Source organism: Chiroxiphia lanceolata, chromosome 3 (assembly GCF_009829145.1).
Source record: "Chiroxiphia lanceolata isolate bChiLan1 chromosome 3, bChiLan1.pri, whole genome shotgun sequence".
Classification (NCBI taxonomy): domain Eukaryota; kingdom Metazoa; phylum Chordata; class Aves; order Passeriformes; family Pipridae; genus Chiroxiphia; species Chiroxiphia lanceolata.
Genome location: NC_045639.1, coordinates 65,992,339 through 66,017,551, shown reverse-complemented (window position 1 = coordinate 66,017,551; position 25,213 = coordinate 65,992,339). Strand labels below are relative to the sequence as shown.

Sequence of the window (25,213 nt, the reverse complement as noted above, 5' to 3'; positions counted from 1 at the left end):
ATAATCTGTAAAACTGCAAACAATTTTTTCCTGGTTGACTCTAGCAAAGCTATTTACATGTTCTACCAAACCTGTTGAATTTTTTTTTCTCCCACAGGTTTGCATTTCTAATCAGTTCAGGGAAAAACAATCCATTATTTCTCCAACTGTTTTGGCATTTTTTTCCCAGCTCAGTATTGGTGCCCCTCAACAAGCTTTGCAAAATACAACACATCTTACACTAGAGAAAACTGCAGCACTGTTGTCAGGATATATGATGATCATCCCTGTGAATTTTGAAGAGACGAGTCTGGATGTGAAAAAAGAGCCTTTGTTCTGATCATATCAGACTGCTTGACAAACTCTTTAATTGAGTATGTGCCTCTTTGAATCAACTTTACTGTATCAGTCACAAAAACGCTGAACTATTAGAAGCAGCTTGGCCTTCAGTAACAGACACAGTGGTGCTCAGGCTAATGGTAAGGAAAAATCATTTCATGGCTTTGTAGCAAAATGCAGAAGTCACACAATCAAATTCCTACAATGCTAAAATTCAGATAACTTCATCTTTTACCTTCTTCAGTTAACCCAAGGTAATCATCTGTTATTAACTGCTGCATACTCACACTCCCTGAACCCCTCTTTGAACTCCTAGATGTACTGGTAGCAGTGTGTCAAGACTGCATTCTTATACCCAGCATAAGCAAAACCACTTTTCCTCACTTCATTCCATGCCCGACATGAAGATCCCCTCAGCCACACTCCAGTTAGTTGTCTGCTGCTCTCACCAAAAATAATGCCCCACCTTCTCATTCCATTCTCATCTAATGTAGGAATGGGAAGTGGTACTCCAAGAGGAGAATCCTGAAGGTAATCAAAACCCAGAATCCACTTAAAAGGTAACAGTATCATTGGAAAATTGGTGTGGAAAGAAGGCTACAGATCCCTTAGCTTATTTCTTCTGTTTCTTCTGAAGCCAGCCTTTCGGTGGTACAGAACATTAACTAAACTATGTGGACAGATGTTATTTTGATCCAGCTGGACCACTCAAGGATAAACCCCCTGTTCATCAGTTTCCCTCCAGCTTAGTGAGGGGGTTATTTGTAGTCTGCTAACTTCTTCTGTCAGGCTTGCTTTTATCAGTTATTAAAACTGCTTGATCAAACATTGCTAATTTTGCCTGAGGTTTATAAGGGAATATTCAGACAAAACATCACTGTGGGAGGAATGATCAGCTCCAGCAACAGGCTGATAACAGGAGCAGGAATGTCTTAAAGACACCGCTACTCATGCAGTGATCATCTGCCCCTTGCTGTGCTTCTTCTAATACTTCCTGCTAGCTTTTAAAATAATCCTACTTGGAGTCTTTTTCTCATGCTGAAGCCCTGAATGATGCACATGCATTCTAGAACACTAGGAGGAGAGTTTTAATTCATTCCTGCTTTCATAGGTACAGGGAGATGCCCTTTTACATCACGTACTCAGCAGTTGTGTACAAGCTCCTTAACACCTCAATTGGTAGCAAACCTTATTTTTTTAACTTCTTTCCCTCTAAAAATCTTGAAAAAATAGCATTGTGAGAGCCACAGGCTAATTGTATTTCTGATGTATGTGTTTTCATTACAACATTTTAACTGAAACTTACTGGAATGAAACACGGGCCTATTTAACAACTGTAATTTATCCAAGTTCAAGATGTCAAAAGACTGAATGATCACAATCCACTCCACAAGAGGGCATGGGAGGGAAACACAGGCTGCCACCTCTTGGCTTTGTGGACTATTGCTCCAAATAGTTATGACCAGAAATGATCAGAAGGGATGATGCCACCACTGACCCAGTCTCCCACAGCAGGTAAAACAGACATTTCAACTCCTGAATCTGCACTCCACACTTACCAGCCCTCAAAGCTACTAGGAATTTCTTAATAATAAGGAATAATGGCATATCAACTTGCAGTGGAAAAAATGACAAAGTTCCCTGTTAACGATCATGCCTTTCAACACTTCATTCCAACTTTATAACAAGCAATTTTATTACAGCTAAGCATAAAATTCAACAATTTCAAATGCAATTGTTACAAGACAACTCAAAATTTTGACTTTGCCTCTTCTGGGAGGTGGTTGGAGTAAAAAAAGACGATGAGCCAACTGGCACAGTAGCGAAGTCAACCTGCAATTAAACTTACAAACTATATATCTTCCCCTAAAACTTTTCTTTAGACCTTCTGTCTAGAAGAGAAATAATGTAAGACCAGCTGCTGATGTGAGGAGTCTTTGCCACGGAAAGGCTTTAGTATAAGCCCTGACCCAACAAACGCCAATCACTGCATGCAGGCCAGTGGCAATGGCCATAGCTTTTTTGGGGGGGTTGGTCTACACACCTCCATGTATTTGCATGTGTTCTTTCCTGCTTCATAGGCACTAAAGATTCCCTACTGCTTCAAACAGAGAAACGGCAAGAATTAAACTTGCTCATTCCCATGGCACCCCAACAGTTTGTTCCAGAGTAAGGAAACTTGACTGGGAGATGCAGCTCACTGCAGCCCCTGCCCCGCCACTCACCCGAGATCCTGGCGTGGAGGTTCTGCTTCAGGCTGAGCTGTGCTGGGTCCGCGGTGTCCTGCAGCGCTGCCAGGGCAGCCCGGCGCAGCGCGCTGTCGAAAATCGGGAGCACCTCGCTGGGGAAGGCGTTGAAATACTCCCCGATCTCCATGTTGGTCTCAAAGAGCGTCAAGGCATCGACGACGACAGGGTAGTGCGCCTGGTCGTCCGCCTCCCTCAGGATGCCCAGGATGTCGTCCTTGTGGTGCTCCAGCACGTAGGACTCGAACACCTGCCCGATGAGGGCCACCTGCTCCGCGCTCAGCACCATGTTGCGCCTACACGGGGGCGAGGTGAGGGGAAGAGGTTACACAGCGAGGCTTCCCGGTGCGGGCACGCGCCGAGCGGGAAACTTTATCTCTCTCTCGGGGAATCCCATGGCGGAGCCGGGCGAGAGAGGGGGCGCAGCTCAGGAGCTCGGGCAGCGGCACCTCGTTACAGCGGTACCTCCGACCCGCTGCTGCCCGGCACCAGCGCCGCGCCAGGCTCCGGAGCCGGGACGGAACCGCCCGCAGTCCCTCACTACCGGCTCCCGCCAACCCGCCAACCCGCTCCGCCTCCTCAGTGGGTCACGCCCGCCCGCCAGGGCAGGCGGAGCGGGCGGGGAGCGGGCGGGGCGCTCCTCCCGTTAATGCCACAAAGCGAAACCGCGAGGGCACCCGCTCCGCCGCTCTGTGGGAGGTGAAAGGAGGAGGAAGCAGCAGCGGCGTGTCCGCCCCGCCCCAGGCGGCGGCAGGGGCGGGGCTCTCCGCAGCGCGCAGCCGGCCGCCGCCAGCACGGCGGGTTTGGAGCGGTGGCGAGGCAGGGGTGGGCCGGGTCGGCAGCACGCTGCCTCCCGCCCGCCTGCGGAGCGCTTCCCCAAGCGCGTCCCGTGCTGCGGGATGCGAGTGCGCCCCGAGAGTCACCCTTGCGGCCGTCGGGCGGAGGCGGGCAGAGCTCTGCGGCCGCCCCGCTCCCGCTCGGTACCTGCAGCGGGCGCCGCCGCCCCTCCGGCCGGGTTCCCGCCACCGCAGCTCCCTCACCGGCAGGAGGAGCGGCTCCGTCCCCGCCCCCTCCGCGCCGCTCCAAGGGCGGGCACGGGGGCGCTTCCCTCGGGTGCCTCAGCGGCGGCGGGAGAACCGGCCCTCCCGGGAGCAGCTGAGGGGCGGTGGGCCCCGGCTCCGCTCCTGTCAGCGCTCCGTGGGCTCGGGGAACACTGCAGCTGCTCGGCCTCTCGGGAACAACAGATCCACCTACGGGTTCTCCTTCCAGCTTTGCCGCACTTTGTTGTTTGCCTAAATATCTCTGTTCCCTCGCTGCAAAGAGGCGCTGCTCCTGTGGTACAAGGGGCGGAAGGGACACTGTACGGCAGGGGCAGCCCCCAGGCAGCTGGAGCTGCTTTTTACAAGTCCTCCCCCGCGGTTTACAGGCACCACAAAGTCTAAATTGGGCTTCTTAAAAAGCGGACTGCATAACAAACCAGCCATTTCTCCCTCCCTCGAAGTCTGAGGAGTTTAGGGATTATATTTTTAATATAACCAGAAAATAGGGTTTGCTGGAGGATCTAAAACTTTCGCTTTTGCCCAGTATTGTTTTGAAAATTTCGTACCTCTATGTTCTCCCCCCCCCATCGTGTATAGCGACGCAGTGACATGCTTTAGCTATTTGAAATATTTTGTCTTTTAATTGATTCTATTTCAAAATTGTGTTCCAGGCATAAGGAGTGAAACTGGTTCCCAGTTTCTCCAGCAGTATGTCTGTTTCCTCCAGTTACTCGGCAGCACGTGTGCACACTTCTAACAACTCTGCGCTTCCATGTTTGAGTTCTGTCCTCATTGGGTTCAGTGTAAGTAGATTGTCTTCTGAATTACTACAATGTATTTGAGTATCGTTCTCATACATCCATTCAAGTCTTGCAACATCACGGAGCATAACTTAATCTTTGCGTAACTTCAAAGTGTTGAAGAATCCTAAAAGTTCTCCACCGAGTTCCTCAGTCCCAGGACCTCCCATTGTTGGCCTGTATTAATGGTGAATTACTGATAGGCAATCAAAACAAAAATCACTGCTTGTTTAGAACACTTTTTAAGATATTACAACATCACCAACATATGCTCTCTAATAAATGTACACAATTCGTATTTTAATACAAATTTTTAGGGTTGGTGGAGAGGAAAATCAACACTTTTCAACCAACCAACCGCAACAACAACAACCCCCCCCAAACTCCAATAAACTTTAGATCCCTTATTTTCATGTTATGATGTATGACTTCAATGTGTAAAGTAACTGCTTTACCAGCCCTAATAAAACTAAGTTAATTAATATGAATGTCTAACATGTTTGGTTTTTTTTCTCCAAGTCATATTTGAACGTGTTATCTTAATGAATAAGAAAGCTGCAGTGGTTCACCTCTTTGACTATATTGAATATCTCACTGTCCATGAGTTCATCCTCATGTGGAACTTTACAGGTACTTTAAGTCACAGATCACATTTCTCTGAATTGCAACTTCACAAGCTATTGGAAGAGGATTTCTGCATCTAACTCCTGCTGCGTGAACCCGTGGATGGAACTTCAGTTACCTCTCCTGCATTGTTTGCAAATACATTCTTGTTCAGGCTATCTGTAGATGTTTCCTAAATCCTTACCTGAAGGAAATAGTGTTTACAGTAAAAGTCCAAGACTGCTTGAGGTGGTTATAAAGAGGAAATGTTTTAATTCCTAGGTGTGTCTCTAGAAGAAAAATACATTGGGCTTTATAAAATGGTCCTGTTGTAACAAATTTAACAGATATGGTTCCAAAAGCACTGCTGAGATCTGCACTTAATATATAAATTGATCACTGTGAAAATTCAAAACAAGCCCTGTCTCCAGTATATGCTTTCAGTATCAGCTTTACTCGGTTTATAGTGCTGTCTTGCAAGGTAGAAAGCCTGGCTGCTTTTTTTCTAAAGATGAGACACAGTTATTACCATGTTTGTTAGCACAGTTACTTGGCTTCTGGTGTGGCAGAGGTGTCATCTTTGTGATTTACTGGAGGTGTCCATGTGTGCTTCCTCAGACTGCGTTTTGTAGCTTAAACAACTAGTATGAAAAACAATGCAGCAGCCTGCAACTGGGGCAGCTGATTTTTATAACTACAGAGCAAGTAGCTGATATTGGTACGCAAAGGCTGCGATCAGGTAGTGGTTCCTACAAAAAAACCCCCGGAAGTTATTTATCATCCTGTTATTATCTAATAATAACCAGTAACTGGTATGTGTTTAGCTGAATAATGAAGAAATGTTTACTCAGCAAGAAGTCATCCAAAAATATATTATGCCCATTTGAAAATCCATGAGTAGCCTCTTTTGAAATCATGGTGCAAAATAGGACATGAAAAAGTAATTGTTTCAAATGACTGGATGGAGAAGTGCTGGCAGTTACCAGCTTGAAAAGCTCTCTTGTTCTTAGCTCGGAATGCTTTCCTGGTTTGTCTCTGCTTTCCTTGGAATGGCTCTCCTGCATAAATCTGTATTACTGTTTTTGCTTTCAGGTCACTCCTGATAGTCTTGTGTGGTAATAAAGAAAGAGACAAAGACTTAAAAGTCCTCTGTTTATCAGTTTTACAGAACCTAGTGTGTGCCCTCAATATGGGTATGTCCCAGGAGAGTACAAGAACTGCACATAATACTATGGTTTGTGTGGCTGGTACACATCTCATTTGTGTGCAATCAGGGCAGTACCAGCAAGGCTGCACAAGAGCTGAGAAGGGCTCATGGATGCCACAGGTAAGGTAAAGATTTAGTCTAAGCAGTGTGAATATGTTTGGATGTTCACGTAGCTGTAAAACTTGGGCTTCAGGCTCTGCCCTAAAGCGTGTCTCTTGCCAGCCGTGGGTGAGGCTGCCTGTGGTGGTTCAGTCAGCCTGAAGTGTGCTGATTCTGCTTTGTGCCCAGCCATCACACAGATAATCTATGACTGAAGTTAAACAGCTGTAGTTCCAGGTAAAGAATCAGCCACTCTCTAAACTTTTCTGTTCATGTGTCAGGTTGACTGTGAAAGGCCTGCTAAGGTCAGACAGAACTCACTGCTGTAACAAAGCTAGATTTTGGTAGTCATTATTGAATTATGCTTTTATTTTCTTAAGCTTAACTCTTCATGTTCCCCAGCAACACTGCTATCAGTGCCACTGGCAGCAGCTACTTCTCATTGTGTTCAACCAGCTATTATGAACAGACCACTACACTGTGCTCAGCTCTGAAAATAAGTGAGTTGCCTTAGTGACAGACAATTTACAAACTCATCCTTAAGACCCTGCAGGACTCCACAGTGGATCAGTAGTTCACCTCATTAGGTCCCACCATTAACCTGGGAACTTGCAGTGCAATTTTTGTAGTCAGCAAAGCTTGAGTTATCTAATAGTGTATGTGCTTGAAGATTAGAAATGTTAACACAGTTGTGCAGTAGAAAAGCCCAGTGTTGAACCCAGCAAATAACAAGTTCTGTTAAAACAAGAAATGGAGTTCAGAAGTTGGTCAGACAAAGAGCAAAATTTGTTTCAGCTTGGCTGCCTGCTTTTGTTACACTGTCCAGTACCATCCACAGGTCCAATTACTGTGATGTATCCTAAGAAATGGATGTTTATTTACATGACACAAATACACTGCAAAGTAAATAATTTTTAGAACTGCAAGCTGATTTCTGTATATAATTGTACATGTTAATTAGTCATTTCCAATTAAAGATTTTGCCAGCGAATGTGTGCAGAAATAAAACTGATACAATGCCCAACACCCAAGAGTAGCTAAACAACAATACTACAAATTTTCACTGTAGTAAAAAAAAAAAAAGTTTAGCATTTGCCTATGGAGAACAGCAACAGTGCTGTATTGGACTATGAACTTACCATGAAGAAAAGCAACACAGCTCCTGTGAGGACAGTCAGTTTGTGTCTTTCGAAGCTGATATATTTTTGCAAGTGGTGGTCAAAAAAAAAGTCAAATACAATGGCAGACTAGGGTTCCTCATACTTAAATTTAAGCAACCTAGGCACTTAATGTTTGCTGTTGCTCTACAATCTTTATGTAATCAAGAGACAAGTGGGACAATTCACCACTGAAGCTGCCTGTTGACTGCAGAGGAGGTTAATGATCTCCATTTTCTTAAGTGATGGGACAGTCCTTTTCCTTCTAAGGGAAGTACAGCAAAGGAGGAAAACTTGGCATCTAATTTTCTCTGTACAGAATTAGTGAAACTGCCTACAGATAGCACTGAGATCATGTAACAAAATTTACATATAGCTTAAAATACACCTTAAACAAGCAAGGGGTTACTCTGATGTTACAATCAGGTCTGATTTCTAATATTACAAGTGAAGTTTCCTGATATTCATTAGGAACACCTCATATCCTATAGTTTTAAAATAGTTTCAGACTAAGAGTAAAACTGGCAAAAAACGGTATGACCATTGGCCAAAAGCTAATATTGGGATAGTGTATTTGTTAATAATTCAGAGAAAAGAAAGGACTCCAGTGTTTTTGGTTTGAATAGACTGATTTGGTAGTGGTACAGCTGCTGACTGTAGCAGACACAGTAACTGTGTCCTTCTTAACTTTCTTCTCCCTTCTAGTAAAAAAACAATGGGCACAGCTTTTACTGATTAAGTAAATGTAGATATTATCATCTTTGTATTAGTGTTCAGTTATTCATTCCATAAGTAAAAATGCACAAATGAAGTGGAGGATAGGAGAAAAAGGCTGATCCCTTGCAAAGCATGCAAGAAAAAATACGCAACACTCACTTCAGAACATTGTAACAAAATGATCTAGTGAATTTTATTTTGGGTAACAGCCAAGAAATCTGACATTTTGCCCAATATGGCTTTCTTCTAAAATTAAAAAGTTGCATATACCTACAGTTGAGTCCACCAGCTACCGAAAATCTGCTGTATACATCTTTAATCCATGGCAGCATCACCAGAATACAGCTTTCAGTGGCGTTTTCAAGCTGAATTATAAGATAGAAGTTTTTAAATGTGCATTTAGAAGATTTTTATATTGTTTATATGAAAACATACAAATTTTTCATTTATACATATACTACATATAAAACTCATTTTAATTAGCAAGTATCTTCATTTGGGTATTTATCTTTGTGCATATAGCAAAAAAAGGATGAAGTTAGGGCTTCAGATGAAATATTAAAGACCTTTGTATATGCTAACTAGAACCTTATTCAAATAACTCAAAGTTTTTTTTTCTTGCTTTTAAAAGATAAGAGATTCAGCTTAAAAATACATTCATAAAACAAAGACAATGTTCTCCCTGAGACTACCAGTGTGAGTTACTTTGTGGTAATCTTTGAATGAAAAAATATAAAAAAGACAATAAGGTCTGGTTTTCTATATGCTACAACAAATTTCTCGAGCAACACTGACATCATAAAAGGTACAGATTGGAGAATCATGCTCACTAGCTGAAAAAACATTTTCATATATCAGTTTAAGAAGAAGAAAAGAAATTAATATAGACAAAGGAAGGTGACTAATTTTTAAGGAAACATCTGTACTGTAGTATGAATAAATGGGAAAAAGTTGGGTCGTTGCTTTTGTTTGTTTGCTTGTTTGGGACTTTCTTTTTTTATTTCAGACATGAATTTTATCCAAAGCAGGAATATATGCTCAAAATGTAGATTCTTGATTTATGCAGAGATACTTAGCAGAGTTTTCTAAATATATCAAGCATTTGTTTACCTGTGAAAACAGTTTCTGTTTAAATTCAATGATAAACTGTTTGATTATAATGAGATGGCAAAGCCTCGTGAGCAATAAGTGAGGAGTCAACCCCCAACCCCAGTGAACAGCTCCTGGTTTGTGGCTTTTTTCATCCTCTGTCAGAATGACTCTGCTTTGAAGGCCAGCAGCTATGCTAGTTTTATTTAGCATTCTTCCTTTTAAATGTTAGAGACAGTTTTTAAACTGCTACAAAGTAACAGAATTGGGATGCATTAAACATATCCTGCTCAAATTGGAGAGAGAGTGCAAGATACATACCTTTTCCTTTTACAATTTAAGTTGTATTTATATTAACCATGCAATTACGTTATTCAGGGGGAAAAGCCTTACCTGAAATCAAAGCATTTATAGGAAAAAGGGGGAAAGCATTGTTTGTTCTACCAAAATTTATTATGTAGTAATTACAAAGTTTAAAGATTCTTCCATTTTAAATAAAAATAATAGTTATAATTACACATATTGTATAGTATCATGTCAAGTGATTTCAACAAATATAACATGAAATACAGTGCAGTTTCAAATCAGAAAGACAAATACTTTCTCATTCACAGTGTTTGACAAATTACAGGATAGCTTGTTCACATGAGGGTTTACTTAAGGTCATGCTCTTATAAACAGTCCACATCACGCTGTGCCACAAAAACAAGTCATCTCTCAGAACGTGAAGTATCGGGCAAACCACTCCTGGCGTTGTGGATCCGGTGAAGCCACTGGTGAGGCATCAGTCGGAGGAGGGCTAAATTCACAGAAAGAAAAAAACCACAATTATCCCACAACTACACAAAAAGTACGACTATTAGGAGGAAAAAAAAGAATCACAGAGAATATTCAGTAAGGAACACAGTCTGTTTTTCCATGGATTAATTATCAGTGTGCCCCAGGACGTGATTTAATGTCTCCCTATAGAATCTGTGATCATCCACTCCATTGGAGAGCATCAGCAGCACAGACAACTCAGTTCAGAAGCCACATTAGAGAGTGGGCAAATAATATTTTGGAAAACATAATTTAGAATCTCATAAATAACTGTAGGTTTTCAGGAAGAATAAAAAGAGTTTTCTTGGAAAAGCGTGACTGTAGAAAGTCCTCTTTTAGCATCCTTTTCCTGTGGTAAAGTTAATTTTGAAAAATATGATGCGAGCATCATATTTGTAGACATGTGCTCACAAAGACTGGCTGGCAACTGAACAGAAATACACACTATTTTAATAGTTAACACCGATCATGAATATCACTTGCATTGTTGCTCATGCACACAATTAGAATATGCTCATATACTAGGAAAAATGAAACTACTGTGCTACAAAGAGGATTTGGTTTCTCTTTTAACATTCTCACAAAATGAGCAGGAGAGAATAATTTATAGTTATTTACACAATTAACTTCCTTTATCAATAAAAATTGGTATTAAAAGTAATCTCAATTATTGGATAATACAGGGCATAAACCAATTTGGAGTGAAAACTCCAGCATCACAGTTCCTGGGGTCATGCACATGCATGTTATAGATATCTGAGCATACTCATGCACATCACATGCACAGGAAAAAAATTAGCAACAGTACTTTTTTTCTTTTTTAAATTGTTTTCTTGAAAAAATGTTGTTTTCCCTTATCTATTTTGGATTCTATCATTTGTTTCCCTTTATAATTAGCAGTTGCTAGGTATGTGATCTTTTGCATTAAACCAAAGGAGAGAGCAAACAACCAACAGTGGAACCACTAATTAGACATCATTTTAAGTTGTCAACTTAAAGGTAAGAGATCAGCACCTATTAAATACAGAGTACAGCACTTCAGTGCATTTAATATGTGGGCACATCAAGCTAAAAGATTAAAATCCTGCCTCTAAAATGCCATTTTTAAGTTATTCAATTCAGTAGATTCTTTTGTGAAAGAATTATTTGAGACTTTAATGCTGGTTTTGATTACTGGAAGCTCAGCATTAAGCACCTAAGCCTACACATTTCCTGTTGCTGTAGGAAGGTTATTCCTATGAAACAATTTGATACAGGTGAGGAAAGGGGAAACATAAAACATTCACGTAGCACGGAAAATAATTTTCTTACATAAAAATCATTATCACATAATCCTGAATAAAAGAAATTCCGTGCTCGTATCAATTCCTAAATGAATATCAGTAAATAACACAAACATTTACAACAATTGTTCATATATGTAAACAATTGGAAGCACATGAATTCTGTTAGGGTATTTATAAAGGTTTTCAAAGTTCAAGGCTTTGGAAAAAGTGAGAGAATACTTCATATTTCAACAAGGTCTGCAATAAAAAGGAATACTATAAAGAGGTTATAAATACAATGTAAAAATTAAAATGCCATAAGAGTACTTGTACCTCTGAAAGGCTGATAAAGCAAGTGGGATTCAGCTCAATAGGAATGCAAAATTTTTCTGAGTTAAGCAGAAAAAAAAAAAGAAAAAAAAAAGATTGGTGAGGCAGTGCTCACCTCAAAAACGTCTTGGGCTCTTTGGGTGGCATTGGCTGTGGTAGTGGTTTGCTGCTGTTGAACTCAATATCGTGGATGGGTGAGTTAGGAATGGGGTCCAGGCGATTAGGATGTCCATTGCCCACCACTCCGCTAGATTCCAGAGCACTTAGATTGGGGACACTCACAAACCTGTTTGTTGATTTATCGTTCTTCTTCTTTTGCTGCATTAAAAATAACAAATGTAAGGAAGCCTTCTTGCACCTAGACAGACGAGGACATTGGCAAACTTAAAAGTTTTACTGATGGCTGGTTTGGAGGTTTTTTTGAAGGAGAGATTGTGACAGATTGGGCCCTTTTTCCAATTGTAGTTATCCTGTTTGCTTTGACGAGACCTGAACGCCACAGATTTTCACAGAAAAATCAAATTTCTGATCAAGATGATTAAATTATTGTGACTTAGCATAATAATCAATGAGTATGTCATAGGAGGTCTTCCAATATAATATTTTGCTCTATTTAAACATTGGACATTGGCAATCTTGTGGAAAACTTCCTCTCAGTCTGCTAAACCTTTCATGTTTACTCAAAACTTTTCTTGATATCTGCAAACCTTTCACAGCAATCAACACCCTCATGGTCAGTAAGCATTACAGCAATATGGCTAAAGATACAAATATTACTGTACAGGAGTTCAGTTTCTTGAATAAGGAAAAAGCCAAGCTTTGATGCCGTTATAGGTGTCACTTCTGGACACCAGGTGGCACAACTGAACATTTTTCTTTTTGTAATACTCTATACTTCTCCTGATAGCATTTCAAGGGACTCAAAATACTGAAGAAATTTATTTTTATATCACTATTCTACATTCCAGAACACATCACACAAAGAAGTCAGTATTCAACCTCTCTATAGATGCTTTAATGTAGAAGGATGCTTCAAATACTTCTACAGCTTTCTTTTTTTAAAATCGCTGTGTGACAAGAAACCTTGTGTATTTTCTGACTTCTATCAAATATTCCACGTCCACGATAAAATATTAATATTAAAAGCATCTAATTTCTAAAAATACGATTTTTTAACATACCCAGAGCAATGAAAAAATACCTCATAAATATAATGAATTATGTATTATTTGAATATATAATAAATAATTTCCTTCAACTACCTACATGCAACCCTAACAAGGCAGCTAGGAGAAGAACCCTTAAGGGCTTATGAACTACACAAATTTGAACGAAAGTGAAAGACAAGTGCAACATCATGTTGTTTCTATATAACATTTTGCAGCAGAATTCCACTTGAAACAGGAGAGCTGCTCTATTCAAGGATGGGTGCAAGTTCAAATAGAGACAGACAGAGAGTCCTATTGTTTGTTTGCACTTCCTTCTCTGTAGCTCTCTGCTGGCTTTGATTTCAGTGCCCAGCCTCTCTGGGCTGGCAGATGCCAATGCTACTAATTGCAGCCACACTGGTGGATGTGTTTGTCAAAATATAATTAAAAACCCCCAACAATTTAACCAAATGCTATAATAGAAAATATTCTTTTCTAGGCATCACAATGAAAGATCATCAGCTACAAAGGATTAAACTAAGATTGTCCCATACACTTCTGCTTTAGTAGCTGAAGAAGCAAGAAATATTATGATGGAAGAAATAGTTTGGTAAAAGTAACCAACTGCACGTAAAATACACTTGCAAGGCAATACATGTGGTAATTAAAACAGTGTGTTAAACAAACTGTAGTTAAATCTGTGTGCTCCACAGGTGGCCCATTTCTGGAAAATATAAGTTATCCACATAAGTGCTTAGAAAAATACTGCAATTTATTTAACATTCTCTATAAAAAAATCTGTACTTCTGAAGTGGTCAAATCTGGAAAGCAAAAATTGTGTGTATTGTTTCCATGAAATTCATGCAAAGTATTAAGAAATTTCAGATGTAACAATATAATACTAAACAGATCCATTGCATAAATTAGAGAAGCAGTAATACATACTGCAATGGCTGTAATTTTGCATTAATATGCAAAGCCTGTAGTAACTCATAAATTCTGTCTTTCCTTTTAAAAAAGGAAAAGAGAATGAGATTTTCAGTTTCTCTGTAATTCATTCTCCAATAACACAGCACATGCTTTGACAAAATAAAGTAACATAGTCCACAACTCATGAAATGAGAGGTCAGAATGTTCTGGCATACAAGACACTTTTAAAGTCTAAACAGTTTTGAGTGATAGAAGTATATTATAAAAATATATGAATTATCACTATGGAAATCTGATGTTAAAAGTACTTTTGCCAAACACTTCAGATTTCACACAAAACAAGCTTATATACTAGATGGTTACATTTCACATCTTTATAAATGAATGGTTCAGACAAACTTCCAAAATTTTCAGACAACCTTTATCACATAAAACCAAAGCATTCAAATTGTATCTGGATATCCTGGTATTGTCTCTACTGGGCCCAAACTAAGTTCTTTTATGCAGTTAGGATAAAAATTAGGCATCCACAGATAAGCTTGTGAGATCTGCTGGGCTCCTGAAAATCATAGGAGAATATTGACATTTTGCAGCTGAGCTTGTGCAGAAGTGTGAAAGATGTTGATCTGATGTGAAACTGCAATAAGGCTTGGCTAAATAGCACAGCCTGATCCCAAATAGTAGAGCCAGAACATCTTTTAAATAATGGGAGCCTGAACCCTGATCACTAAAGCACTCAGGCATCTGAACTGCTCATGTTGTGCCCCTTGGGTTAGCCTCTGTTTCAGAACCTTCCAGAGTTCTTCTGCCTCTACAGCTGGGACAAAATCTATTCCCCTTCCATGCAGGTGAAATAACCGATGGGTTATCACAAGGAGGAAGGAAATGTCAGAGGACTCATTCTTATTCCTGAAGTGGTGAAAAGAAATAGAATTAAGGTACCTTACTACAGTCTATTCACGTTCCTCATGACAGAATGCTGCTGGCATTTGAAGTGACAGGAAGGCTACTATGCCTACGCGTACAGTAGCCTTCCCTGGCTGCTGTTCAGCAGGATGGAGAGAACTGGAAAAGGTGGCTACTGAAGTGCTTTGACTTGTATAGGTGATGACAATAACTGAGAAGGCTAGAGACTGACTTCTGCCTCCTGCTGCCTCCACTGTCCATACCTGGTTTGTCACTCCAGTGCTCCAGTCTTACTCTACACCTTTCCTCATTCAAACTTATCCTATGTCCTTCTCACACTCTTCCCCTTCCACTTTTTACCCTTATTCCCTTCCTTTCAGTGTCACCTGTCCCTCTGTATTTCTAATGCTCTTCCATCCCGAGCACTTTCCCAAAATTGCTAAGTGCCCTTGCACTTTCCAAAATAACCAAGAAAAATTATGAAACTAAAAAACAGTTAGGGGCATCACTGCTTTCTATTGTATGCTACAGTTCTGCCCTCTGTTGCCTTTCTGTCACTTTTCAATTTTGATTTTGCAGTTTTGTGAGAAGGAACCGTGTTTTATGTCATACACGTCAAGCAAACCAGGGCAACAGCATCGCTGGATCTCTCAACAACACAAAAGAAACAAACCTACACAAAAATAAGTAGAGACAAATGGAAAACTATGTTTCTTGTTTTGAACATGTCTTTTAAGAGTGATTTATGTACAGATGCAGGCACACACACATACACATATATTTCTTCCTTTTACTGTATCTTAAGTTTAGATGTCTTTTTCTTTACTTTAGCAATGAAGTCCATGGAACATACCTTCACCAATGGATTAATAACACCAACATTAGGGCTTGCATTAAACATTTTGTTGTAGTTAGTCTCCCTGTCAACTAGTTCCAGCTGATAGAACTTTTTGTCCTCCTAAAAAGAACAACAAATAGAAACTTCTTTTTATGCATTTTCAATCAGTTAGTGGCCAAATCTGCCTATAAAATGTTCTCAAATAAATTTATGCTTACATTTTAAAATAAACTGGTAATTCTAAAAATTGCATTTCATGTTTTATATATTATTATATGTCATAATTTAAATAATTTCTATTTCTGTAGTTCTACGGTCTTTAGAGTGAGCATAGCCTAATGTGTTATGTGCTAGGAAAGACTCAGTATAGTTAACTTTTGATCTTTAATTAATTTTAATTTCCTCATTCCTTCTTGCTTCTTAATTAAGATCTAATCAGACTAACCCGAGTCATGGTGCTGTGCTCTGAATTTGGGAAACTCAGTGGATCAGGATATTGGTCTTAAAAATCGCACAGAAGAGACTATTTCAGATATGGTTTACATGGCTGGCTTATTCCAGGACTGGAGACAGAAGACATCTGATCAAGGACACACCCAAATATTTCTGTAATAATGTATTATGCTTGATTGTGGAAAACACTCTGTATCTTATTAGCTTTACTATCATGAGTAATTGGAACCACAGGAATAATGTGTTAAAGAGTATGAATAACATGCTAGCAGGATTGGTTCTTCATACACATTTCAAACACTCTGAATTAGATTAACTTTTGTATCTGTCAAGATATTACACCAAGAGAGCATAGAAGTCTTACAATCAATTTCTTTATGAGCTGGTCCCGCTCTGCAATTAGGTCTTTCAGTTCTGAGATAAGCTGCAAGTCTTCTGGTCTTGATTCTCTGTTTTTATATTTTTCTTCCATTTCTTCTAAACTTTATAGAAAAGAAGAATACCCTCTTTAGCCTGATCCAGTGTTAAATGATGAGTGAATAGTCGCATTTTTGATTAGTACAAAAGAGAGTTCAAGGAGTAAAAACAGAAGATATCTTTCTTATCATCCTGAAGGAAATTAATTTCTATGTTCTCATTCAGCTTTAGACAGTTAAGAAACAAAACAAAACATAAAACCCCAATAACAATAACTTTTTCTCCAGCAACTAATAATCTGGGCAAAATTCTAAAAACTTAACATCATTCCTGTGCATGCAGTACTATGTGTTTGAAAAAGGCCTCTTGGAAGTCAGCCTGAAAATAAGGCATTCAAAACCACAATATGGACAAGAGAGTTACAGAAGACATAGCTAAAATCAATTCTTATGTAAAATATAGGGTCTACATAGCACTATATTTAATATTAATGTAAATTTAAAAAGGTGGCAATTCACTTTCCTAATGAGGAAAACCAACAGTATCTTTTTTTTTTTTTTTAATTTCAAAAGAAGACTACTCTGATAAAGATGCATGCTTGTGATAATGGAGAAACTGGGTAGACAGAAAAAGCTGGCAGCATCTTCCTCAGTTCATGTGGAACATACTGGAACAAAGATATCCAAGAACACTGAAGACTAACAGGTAACTAACTCCTCTCCACAAAAGCAACTTAGTACCATTAGAGATGAAATAAAGGAATGAGCTGCAAAACAAAAGCAATAACACTTGGATATTAGGAGATCTAGATTAAGAGAAATGTAACAACTGATAAATATTTGAAAAAAAAGAAGAAATTTGAAATGCCTGGTGGGAAAGCATTAAAGGAGAGAAGTGAAATAAGCCAACTGAGAGAGGAATTGTACAAATAACTGCACAAATGTCCTTTTTACTTAAAGAACAAGTTTTGAAGACAGGACAATTTCAAATGACCGTGTCTCTTTTAAACAAATACAGTGTTCATGATGCTAAAGATTGTTTCCAAGGAAAATACTAAAATACTTGTCTCAGATATTCAGCCCTCATGTGGATTAGCGAGCCAAGTTTCAGGACAGATTCAGGAAATTTAACAAACTTAATGAAAAAAGAAAAAAAACCCCAATCAAATGCTGAGAAAAATCTATGAATTTAAATCGTCTAACTCAAGTCAAATTTAGTTCCACAAGACACTTGGAAGTAGACATAATTTCTCACTTTAGATAAATATTTTCTCTTCAAAATCAACTATATGATTTTCACTTTGATTTGCAACTGAAAATGCAGCTAATATTAAATTGTATTGATAACCTTCAAATAACCTGTACGTATTCTGATGAGATTATATAATGTTATTTACATAAAACAATATGAATGAGAACAACATGACTGTTTTTACTTGCAGAGAAGGCATTTGACTCAGCAGAACAGAAATAGCCACAGCTGGCTTAATTTTTGTGCATACATTTTATGCTGGGTTAAGCTATTGTATACAGATCCCCAGAGTATAGTACATAGCTGTCATTTAATTTTCAGATACTTCAAAGAAGTGGGTTTATTTTTCTATTTCAAATAGATAATTTGTAATTTAAGGACTCTAGTTGCACAGCCTGATTAATGACATCCACTCTCAATTATTTTAAGATAGATTCTCCATTTCACAGAAGTTCTTGAGGCCATGCTTTAGGTGAGGCTGAACCTGGAAACAGTTACTTGAGAAATAGCTACATAAAACTCCTCCTTTTTTTTTTTTTTTTTTTTTTTAAATTTGTTTGCTTTTTTACATAGTTTCCTCTTTGGACAGCTTCTTGCTTCAGTGTAAGTAGAGAGATAACACATTGAAAGCCAGGTCAGGGCATCCTGGATGATCCTTCTGACTTCAGGCCAGTGGCTGCTTCCTTGCAGCTCTAAGTTGAACAAGAACCAGGAGTAAGGAGCCAACCAATTCAGAAAATTTCTGGATACTCCAAAGCAAACAACTAAATGTGAAAAAAACCTAGGGTAAACAGTTCCAAAGCCTAGTTCTGGTGCTCATAGGCCCCTTTCTCATACAAAATAAATGCAGCAAACAGGAAGTAGCTTACACCTAATTTACTGAATGGCAAGTTACTACATTTATCAGGGCATAGCAGTGTGCATGTGGATGATTACAAGGCAGTGAGAACTAGAATTTTATACCCATCTTATGTGAGGACAATTTCTGAGTGCTCATTATCAAGAAAAAATTAGATGCATTTGGGCTTTATTGTTCATTTTTAACTGATATTTACTTTGAAAACTTAGAACCAATTCTTTTCTCTGCCATAAATCCTTTGTGCTGCAAATACAAATCCCTCAGTGACAAATTTGTGGCAGGAAGCCCTCAGTGCAGTATGAAAACTGTGACCAAATTGGTTACACATCACAGAGATACAGAATGAAGGATGTGAAAGACAGGAAAACAGTAGCTAGACAACATACTAACATGACTTCTGCCCAGACATGGTCTAATCCCAGGTGGCATTTTGACTATGAGAAACACTAAGTATTCTCTATGTTATGCTCATATAATCCATTTCAGATACTAACTTTCCTTTTCTTAGCAAACCTGAAAATGTTTGCATTACTCATACTATAATCTCACTTCTCAGTAGCAAATTTTATAAACTGTTTATAAACTTGTAGAAGCTCTTGTGTTCTCAAAAAAGATATATTGAAGTTTGAGAAAAAATATTTGAAGTAATGTTTTCTCCAATTTTCTAGGAACTGCACAGATTTAATATCATCCCTACCTGAAATTTGTGGTCTCAAACCCCTAACAATTTATCTCACTACATTCCCCTAAAGCTTACAGAATTGTGTTGCCTAAAGAATGCAAGACTGGGTCCCATACTTGATTGAGGTATTTGTACATCTGCACCTCTGCAATATCTTCAGGAACTTATGGATACACTCAAATGCAGCTACATACAAATTTTTTTAATGCAACAAAACTTACGAAATCTGTAAAGCTGAATTAATTTCCTTGAGCAGCTCTTGGGTCTTATTAAAATCTGCCAGCATGCTTTGTTTCTCTCTGATGTGATCTGCTGTCAAGCCATCCAGCTCTTTCTCATGTTTCTTGCTTAAATCTTGCTCATGCATCCTGTTTAATTTATTTTTTGTTAAAAAAAGAGTTATTCTAAAATCAGAGTTGTTTGTTCATCATGATTTTCTGCCATGCTTCTAATGGCTTTTACACAATATCAGAAAACAAATCAGAAGGAATTACTCATTCATCAAACCCACTACTTACTGTTCTCCAATCTTCTAGCTTATTTCATGGAAAATGCATCTCCTTTAATGCTTTTTTAAATAAAGAAACATAATGAATTTGAAAAAAAAACCACCAAAAACCAACACTCGAGCGAACTGTTACTAAAATATGCCAAAATGTATCACTGAAATGCAGCTTATGTGTATGGTAATATTCACTAAGTTTACTACTAACAGGCATAGCTTTTCCTAAAGAAGACTAAATGATATGTAACATCACTTGATTGAAAAGATAAATTAAGAATTGCAAATGGTAAAATTTCTTAAGTAAAACAATAAGCGAAACAATACACATTTGAGTTTAGAGTGAAGAAATTCATACCTGATCTGTTGGTTGGATTCACTGTGTATTCTAAGAATTTCTTTCCCTTTAAACTCTAATTCTTTTGTCAATGCACTTATATTTTCATGAAGATGCAAAATCTCTTTGTCCAGTTCAGCTATATGATGGTCTCGGTGTCTCAGTTCATCTTGCAGATCTGATATTCGGCATAAAAATTCTTTCTCCTATGACATAAGTAGCAGCATTTAAATATAAAAAAATATTTTAGATAGACTTGTGTCTCAGAAGCACAATACTTGCTTCTGTATTGTAAGCTGAGCAGAAGTTTCCATTCAATATACAATTTTTTCAGTTTTAGATGCTGATACAAATTATAATTAAAATGAAGGGATTCTTTTTTATTGTGTACAAGTGCAAAGAAAGAAGAAATAAGAGTTATGTAACAAGCAATTTCCATTTGCCAAAAAAGTTAAAACCTGTCATTGTCATTGCCAGTTAAAATTTGTGTAGCTCATCACATTTTCCTTCTGCCCACACACACAACAATAAAACCAGGTATTGCTAAGAACCAGGGGCCCGGGCATTTAGCGTTTTCTGCCTTGTCAGCATACACTCCAGAGAAACTTTTTTCCTTTACAGACCCATTCAATGGGAGAAAATTGCTCAAGATGTATGCCCTGCACGAACAAACACTGATTCAGAGGTCTCTTATCTTACAAATATATACAAGGTTCATAAATATTTTGCAGCAGAATATGTACTAAATAGTTTATGTAATATTTATATTGTTTTCAATAATAAAAGTCATTCTTTTTACATAAGAAACTACAATAAAGTTAATATCTGGGAAACGCATCTGGAGCCCATTCAACTGGCTTTGATAATGCTTCTCATCAGTTAAGAAATGTCAGTAATGAAAACAATCTTTGCCAGAGTTTTCTCTTTCCACCTATTCCACTTCTTACAGTTTCAGAATAATTAATGACCATATAGTTTGTACAGAGAGAAAATCAGTAGATATTTCAAAGTAGTTTTAGGTATAATTGTGTTTTGTGCCTTCCTGCCTCCAGGAAACACAAATATATCCAAATGCACAAATTTTATCGGGCATCTTTAAGAACAGATCATTAAAAATAACTATCTACCTCCCTATATATAGACTATGTTAAAGTTATAGGAAAAAGTAGTGGAAAAGTTACATCCACATATTTAAATATTTCAAAAAGTAGACTACTCTACATCTGTTTCAACTCTGATCCTGTGAACTGATAAGCATTCTAACACAAGAAAACACAATTACTTGCTTTGCCCTCAGTACAACTCGAGCTTGTGCTTAGCAGATCATTATACTGAGTCCAAAAGTACAGGGTATGTGGTTGGATCAAACACTGGCTCTTGTAATTTAAACTCTTTTTTCTGACACCTCCTTTAGATGTCAGACTCTAGGCTTAAACAACACATGACTGAAAATATATCCTCCTAAATCCTTCATGACAGTACTACGTTTTTGGCTCTAGTGCTAACACTTTTAAATCAGCAAGGAAGAGATAAAGAAGGGCTCATCTCTGACTGCCTCTGTTTTTCTGTAAAGGCTATGTCCAGCTAAGCCTGCTTACTCTGTTAAATATATTTCTTAAACTACTTCTCCTTGGTGCTGGACTACCAGTAAATCAATCTTGAAAAGCCTATTGTATAGGCAAATAAAGAGGTAGTTTTCTGGTCTTCTTACTTCCAAGAGTCTGGATTCTTCTCAATAGAGATTAAACTTTGAATTTTTAGTTACCAGTGGAAAAACTAATAGTGTATAAAATGAAAATGAAAGATAAAAGTGAATGAATTAATTTGCTACTGAAAGCAAAGGTAGTCCATACTGTCCCTGGGGTTTTGTTCTAGGGGTTTTTTTTGTGCCTTTATTTTTTTAAGAAATAGTTGCAACCTGTTACATCATATTCTGTTTTCTTTATATGTTAATTAATCTTTTCTAATTTGGCTCCTGAGACAGAAAGAGACAGATATCTCTTAAGTTTGAAACAATCATGGTTGGTTATAAGCAACCACTTTTTTTTCCATATCGCTTAGACTTCAAAGAGAAACAGCTTTTTCCTTTTCAGTCCTGCTGGCAGTTGAGGATAAGCACAATTTTGCAAGAATGGGCACTTGCATCCCACAGCAAGCCACTGTGCTCCCAGACGGCTGCACATTTCTGAGAGGAAACTGCCTTGATACGGGAGACTTCAGTAGGCTTTGAAGGAAGTTTGTAGAAGGAAAAAATGCTAAGCAAGAAAGTTTAGGAAACTGGTAGGAATGCATTAGCTGCTGGTGTCAGGTGACTTGGACAGATTACATGTTTGTCGTTTGTTCACAACAGTTCCTTCCTCCAGCTAAGAGAAAACCAGATGTTGATCATGCCGTCTTACAGTCAGTTGCCAGTCATGCCCCTTACCTGTCTCCTGCCGATTTCTATGCTTCTTTCCAGCTCCATTTTGGCGGCTACCAGTTCTTGTTGATGGTTGTGCCTCAGCTGGTCAATTGCTGCTGCATGTTGATGATTGAGCTCTGAGCGCAAGGAAGCTGGTTACCGGGAGCAAACAGAAAAGTTTATTTTGGAGATGTTCACATTAACAATAACAGTCCAGCTCCCTCTAGTATTGTGGCTGACCTAACACACTCTGTTTACACCAGCTAAGCAATTGTCCTGTCATTCTATTCCTGTTTCTTTCTGAAATGTTCTCCATCAGGTACTTTGGTCGCTTACTTCTTCAAAAAAAAAACTAGATAAGATAGGATAAGGGTGAGATATTTCAAAAGTGAACAGTTTGGACTTACCTGTTAATGCTTATACTGATTTTAAGAGGGACATTTAGGTCAACACTGAATGACTTTCAGATACACTGTAGTGTTATAACACACACATATACACACATATAGATGTGCATCTATATTTGCATGAGTAGAAATAAAGTTTTTGAACCCATTTTCAAATTTGAAAATAGTATACCTAACATAGCTTTTCCTTCATCCTCCAGCTCAAATCGTAGAGTCTGAAGTTCCTGTTCCATCTCCAATTTAAAGCCTTCCATGGCTTGTTTATGTGTTTCTTTCAGTGCATGAAGTTCTTCTGAGTGCTTCTGTTGTAAACGTTCTTCTAATTCCTACGAAATCAAAATTGACAGAATTTATTCTATACAAACTTAAAAAAATTATAAAATATTACACAATAAACAACTGAAAACAAAAAGCAGGCATTGACATACTCTAGAAATTTTTAAAAATGCACTAATTTACCTCATATTTTCTTATCCTACTACTACATTTCTCTTTTCAGTGACTCATGGTTATCAAGATGACCTGGACACAAAAGCCCTGTTCTGCTCACAGCTGGAAAAGATTAAAAAACCAATCTATGGATATATGTCTAATAGCAAGCACTGTAGTGAAGTGCAGATCCATAGATGGGGTTAGTGTGCACACAATACGCATTTGGAGATTTTGCTCCCTGAGGACACTCACGTTTACTCCCTACTGAATTATTGTATGAAGCATGATGTTCCTGGTGCACACCTTCTGGTTTGATTTTAAACAAAAGGAATCCACCTTGCATGCTCCAAGACCAGTCTATAATGTGAACCAAAATACATTAAGGGTGGCCAACTGACTGCAAAAGTGCACTCTAGATCTGAACTTAAAAAACCTTAAGACATCCCCTCATTAAGTACCATGCACTGCCAGCTTTCATTTTTAGAGATGTTTTAGTGAAGGTTTTAAAAAAATATCTTGGGAGAGACATGAAAATTATCTTACAAGTTGCAGAACATAGCTTATACAATTTTTAATGTAATGAAAATATAAAATACATTGAAAAGGAGTCAATTGACAGAAAATACATGCAAAATTAAGTAACTGTAATAGAAAATTCTTAGAGTATACTATTAAGGGTAACAATGTCAAACTACCATAAAGAAATATGTGTGTTGATAATAATTTTATATATATATATATAATTATATATATATATATACACACACCCACCTACATACATGCATATAAAGCAAGACATGAAACAATGCTAATGTCAGAGATGATTTTAAATATGCCTTGCTCAGATTTAACTGGATAACAATATTACTGTAATACATAATCTGAAAAGGAAATTTAGTAGTTACGTGGATACTGTTCTTTACTAATTCCAACTGTGTACATAAAATGCTACAATGGCAACATTCTCTATAGAATTTGGAATAACCATATGAACATGCCTTTTGTTCTTGCTCTTTTGTTTCTTCCATGTTTTGAAAGGCAAGGATATGGGCTTCCTGAAGGGACTTATGCCTTTGCTGATGCTCCTCTTCTAATTCCTGGATCTCCTGAGTCAGCCTCTGTCGCTCCTGACTGAACTGGGCTTGTAGCTGTTGTAAAGAGCTCTGTGACTGGGAAAGCTGCATCTCCAGATTCTGCTTCAGTAAGGAGATCTAATCCACAAGAGAACAGCAAATATCTGTTAGTCATTAATACTAAAATCAACTGTAAAGAAAACATTCGAAAGAAGAAAACACTTGAAATTTTAAAGCCATTGTTAGCTGAAAGACAGACAAGCAATGTCATCCATGTATGAATTTGCTGTTAATATTATATGTCAGAGATATAATAACTACATTTTAATGATTTTGTAAGGATTATCACATTGGTTAGTTTATACTACAGCACTACCTGTAACACAATTTTTCATGGCCAGATTCTCAAAATTTATTTCTAGGTTTTATATGAAAGATCAATAAAAATGACACTATCGAGGTCTGAAATCAACCACTTGATTATTAAACTATTCTTCAGGGGAACATCCATTCTCCAAGGATAATCTTGTGCTTGGATAGGTGAGGACAGCCTGCGACATCTACATTGATGGATTTTTGTATCCTTTATCACAGATATATCACAGAATATTCTGAGTTGGAAGGGACCCACAAGGATCATCGAGTCCAAGTTTTAGGTGAATGGCCCATAGGGATATTGGACCCACAACCTTGGTGTTATTAGCACCAGGCTCTAACCAACTGAGCTAATCTCATATATTATGGTCCTATCTTACTGGTAGTTTTCTCATTTAGAAAGAAATGGTATCATAACATTCTATATCACAAATAAAAAGTAACACTTTTTTGTTAGCTCAGTAAGACTATGAGAGTGATTTTTATGCTTGTTTTCAAGATCTAAGACCTAA

The 25,213-nt window shown here is 38.1% G+C and overlaps 2 protein-coding genes and 1 long non-coding RNA gene across 14 annotated transcripts in view; 1 reads left to right on the top strand and 2 right to left on the bottom strand.

Moving 5' to 3' along the window:
• The window catches only part of MCM9 (minichromosome maintenance 9 homologous recombination repair factor), a 48,658-nt gene extending 45,066 nt beyond the window's left edge, over positions 1-3,592 (bottom strand). For 4 of the 5 annotated variants that reach the window (XR_004356416.1, XR_004356417.1, XM_032684478.1 and 1 more), the window contains exon 1: positions 2,544-3,136. Coding sequence is in view for 3 of the 5 variants with exons in the window: in XM_032684478.1 (XP_032540369.1) it covers positions 2,544-2,853 (310 nt within the window). In the remaining 2 variants the exon portion in view is untranslated. Of the gene's footprint in view, positions 1-2,543; positions 3,137-3,548 lie in introns of those variants that run through there. The other variant, XM_032684476.1, reaches the window with a different exon arrangement.
• On the top strand, positions 3,243-24,917 carry LOC116785208. Of its 2 annotated transcripts, XR_004356418.1 has the most exons (5): positions 3,243-3,365; positions 4,276-4,407; positions 6,168-6,334; positions 16,955-17,087; positions 24,292-24,917. It is a non-coding gene; the product is annotated as an uncharacterized LOC116785208 (long non-coding RNA). The 2 variants fall into 2 exon arrangements; XR_004356419.1 differs by lacking the exon at positions 16,955-17,087.
• Positions 9,711-25,213, bottom strand: part of FAM184A (family with sequence similarity 184 member A) — a 76,962-nt gene continuing 61,459 nt past the window's right edge. For 2 of the 7 annotated variants that reach the window (XM_032684479.1, XM_032684480.1), the window contains 9 exons: positions 24,252-24,464; positions 22,994-23,147; positions 22,439-22,566; positions 20,035-20,219; positions 19,396-19,542; positions 16,330-16,447; positions 15,528-15,632; positions 11,806-12,008; positions 9,711-10,075 (listed from right to left, as the gene is read on the bottom strand). In XM_032684479.1, the coding sequence (XP_032540370.1) occupies positions 9,994-10,075; positions 11,806-12,008; positions 15,528-15,632; positions 16,330-16,447; positions 19,396-19,542; positions 20,035-20,219; positions 22,439-22,566; positions 22,994-23,147; positions 24,252-24,464 (1,335 nt within the window). In that variant the 3' untranslated portion in view covers positions 9,711-9,993. The other 5 variants (XM_032684482.1, XM_032684483.1, XM_032684481.1 and 2 more) reach the window with 4 other exon arrangements.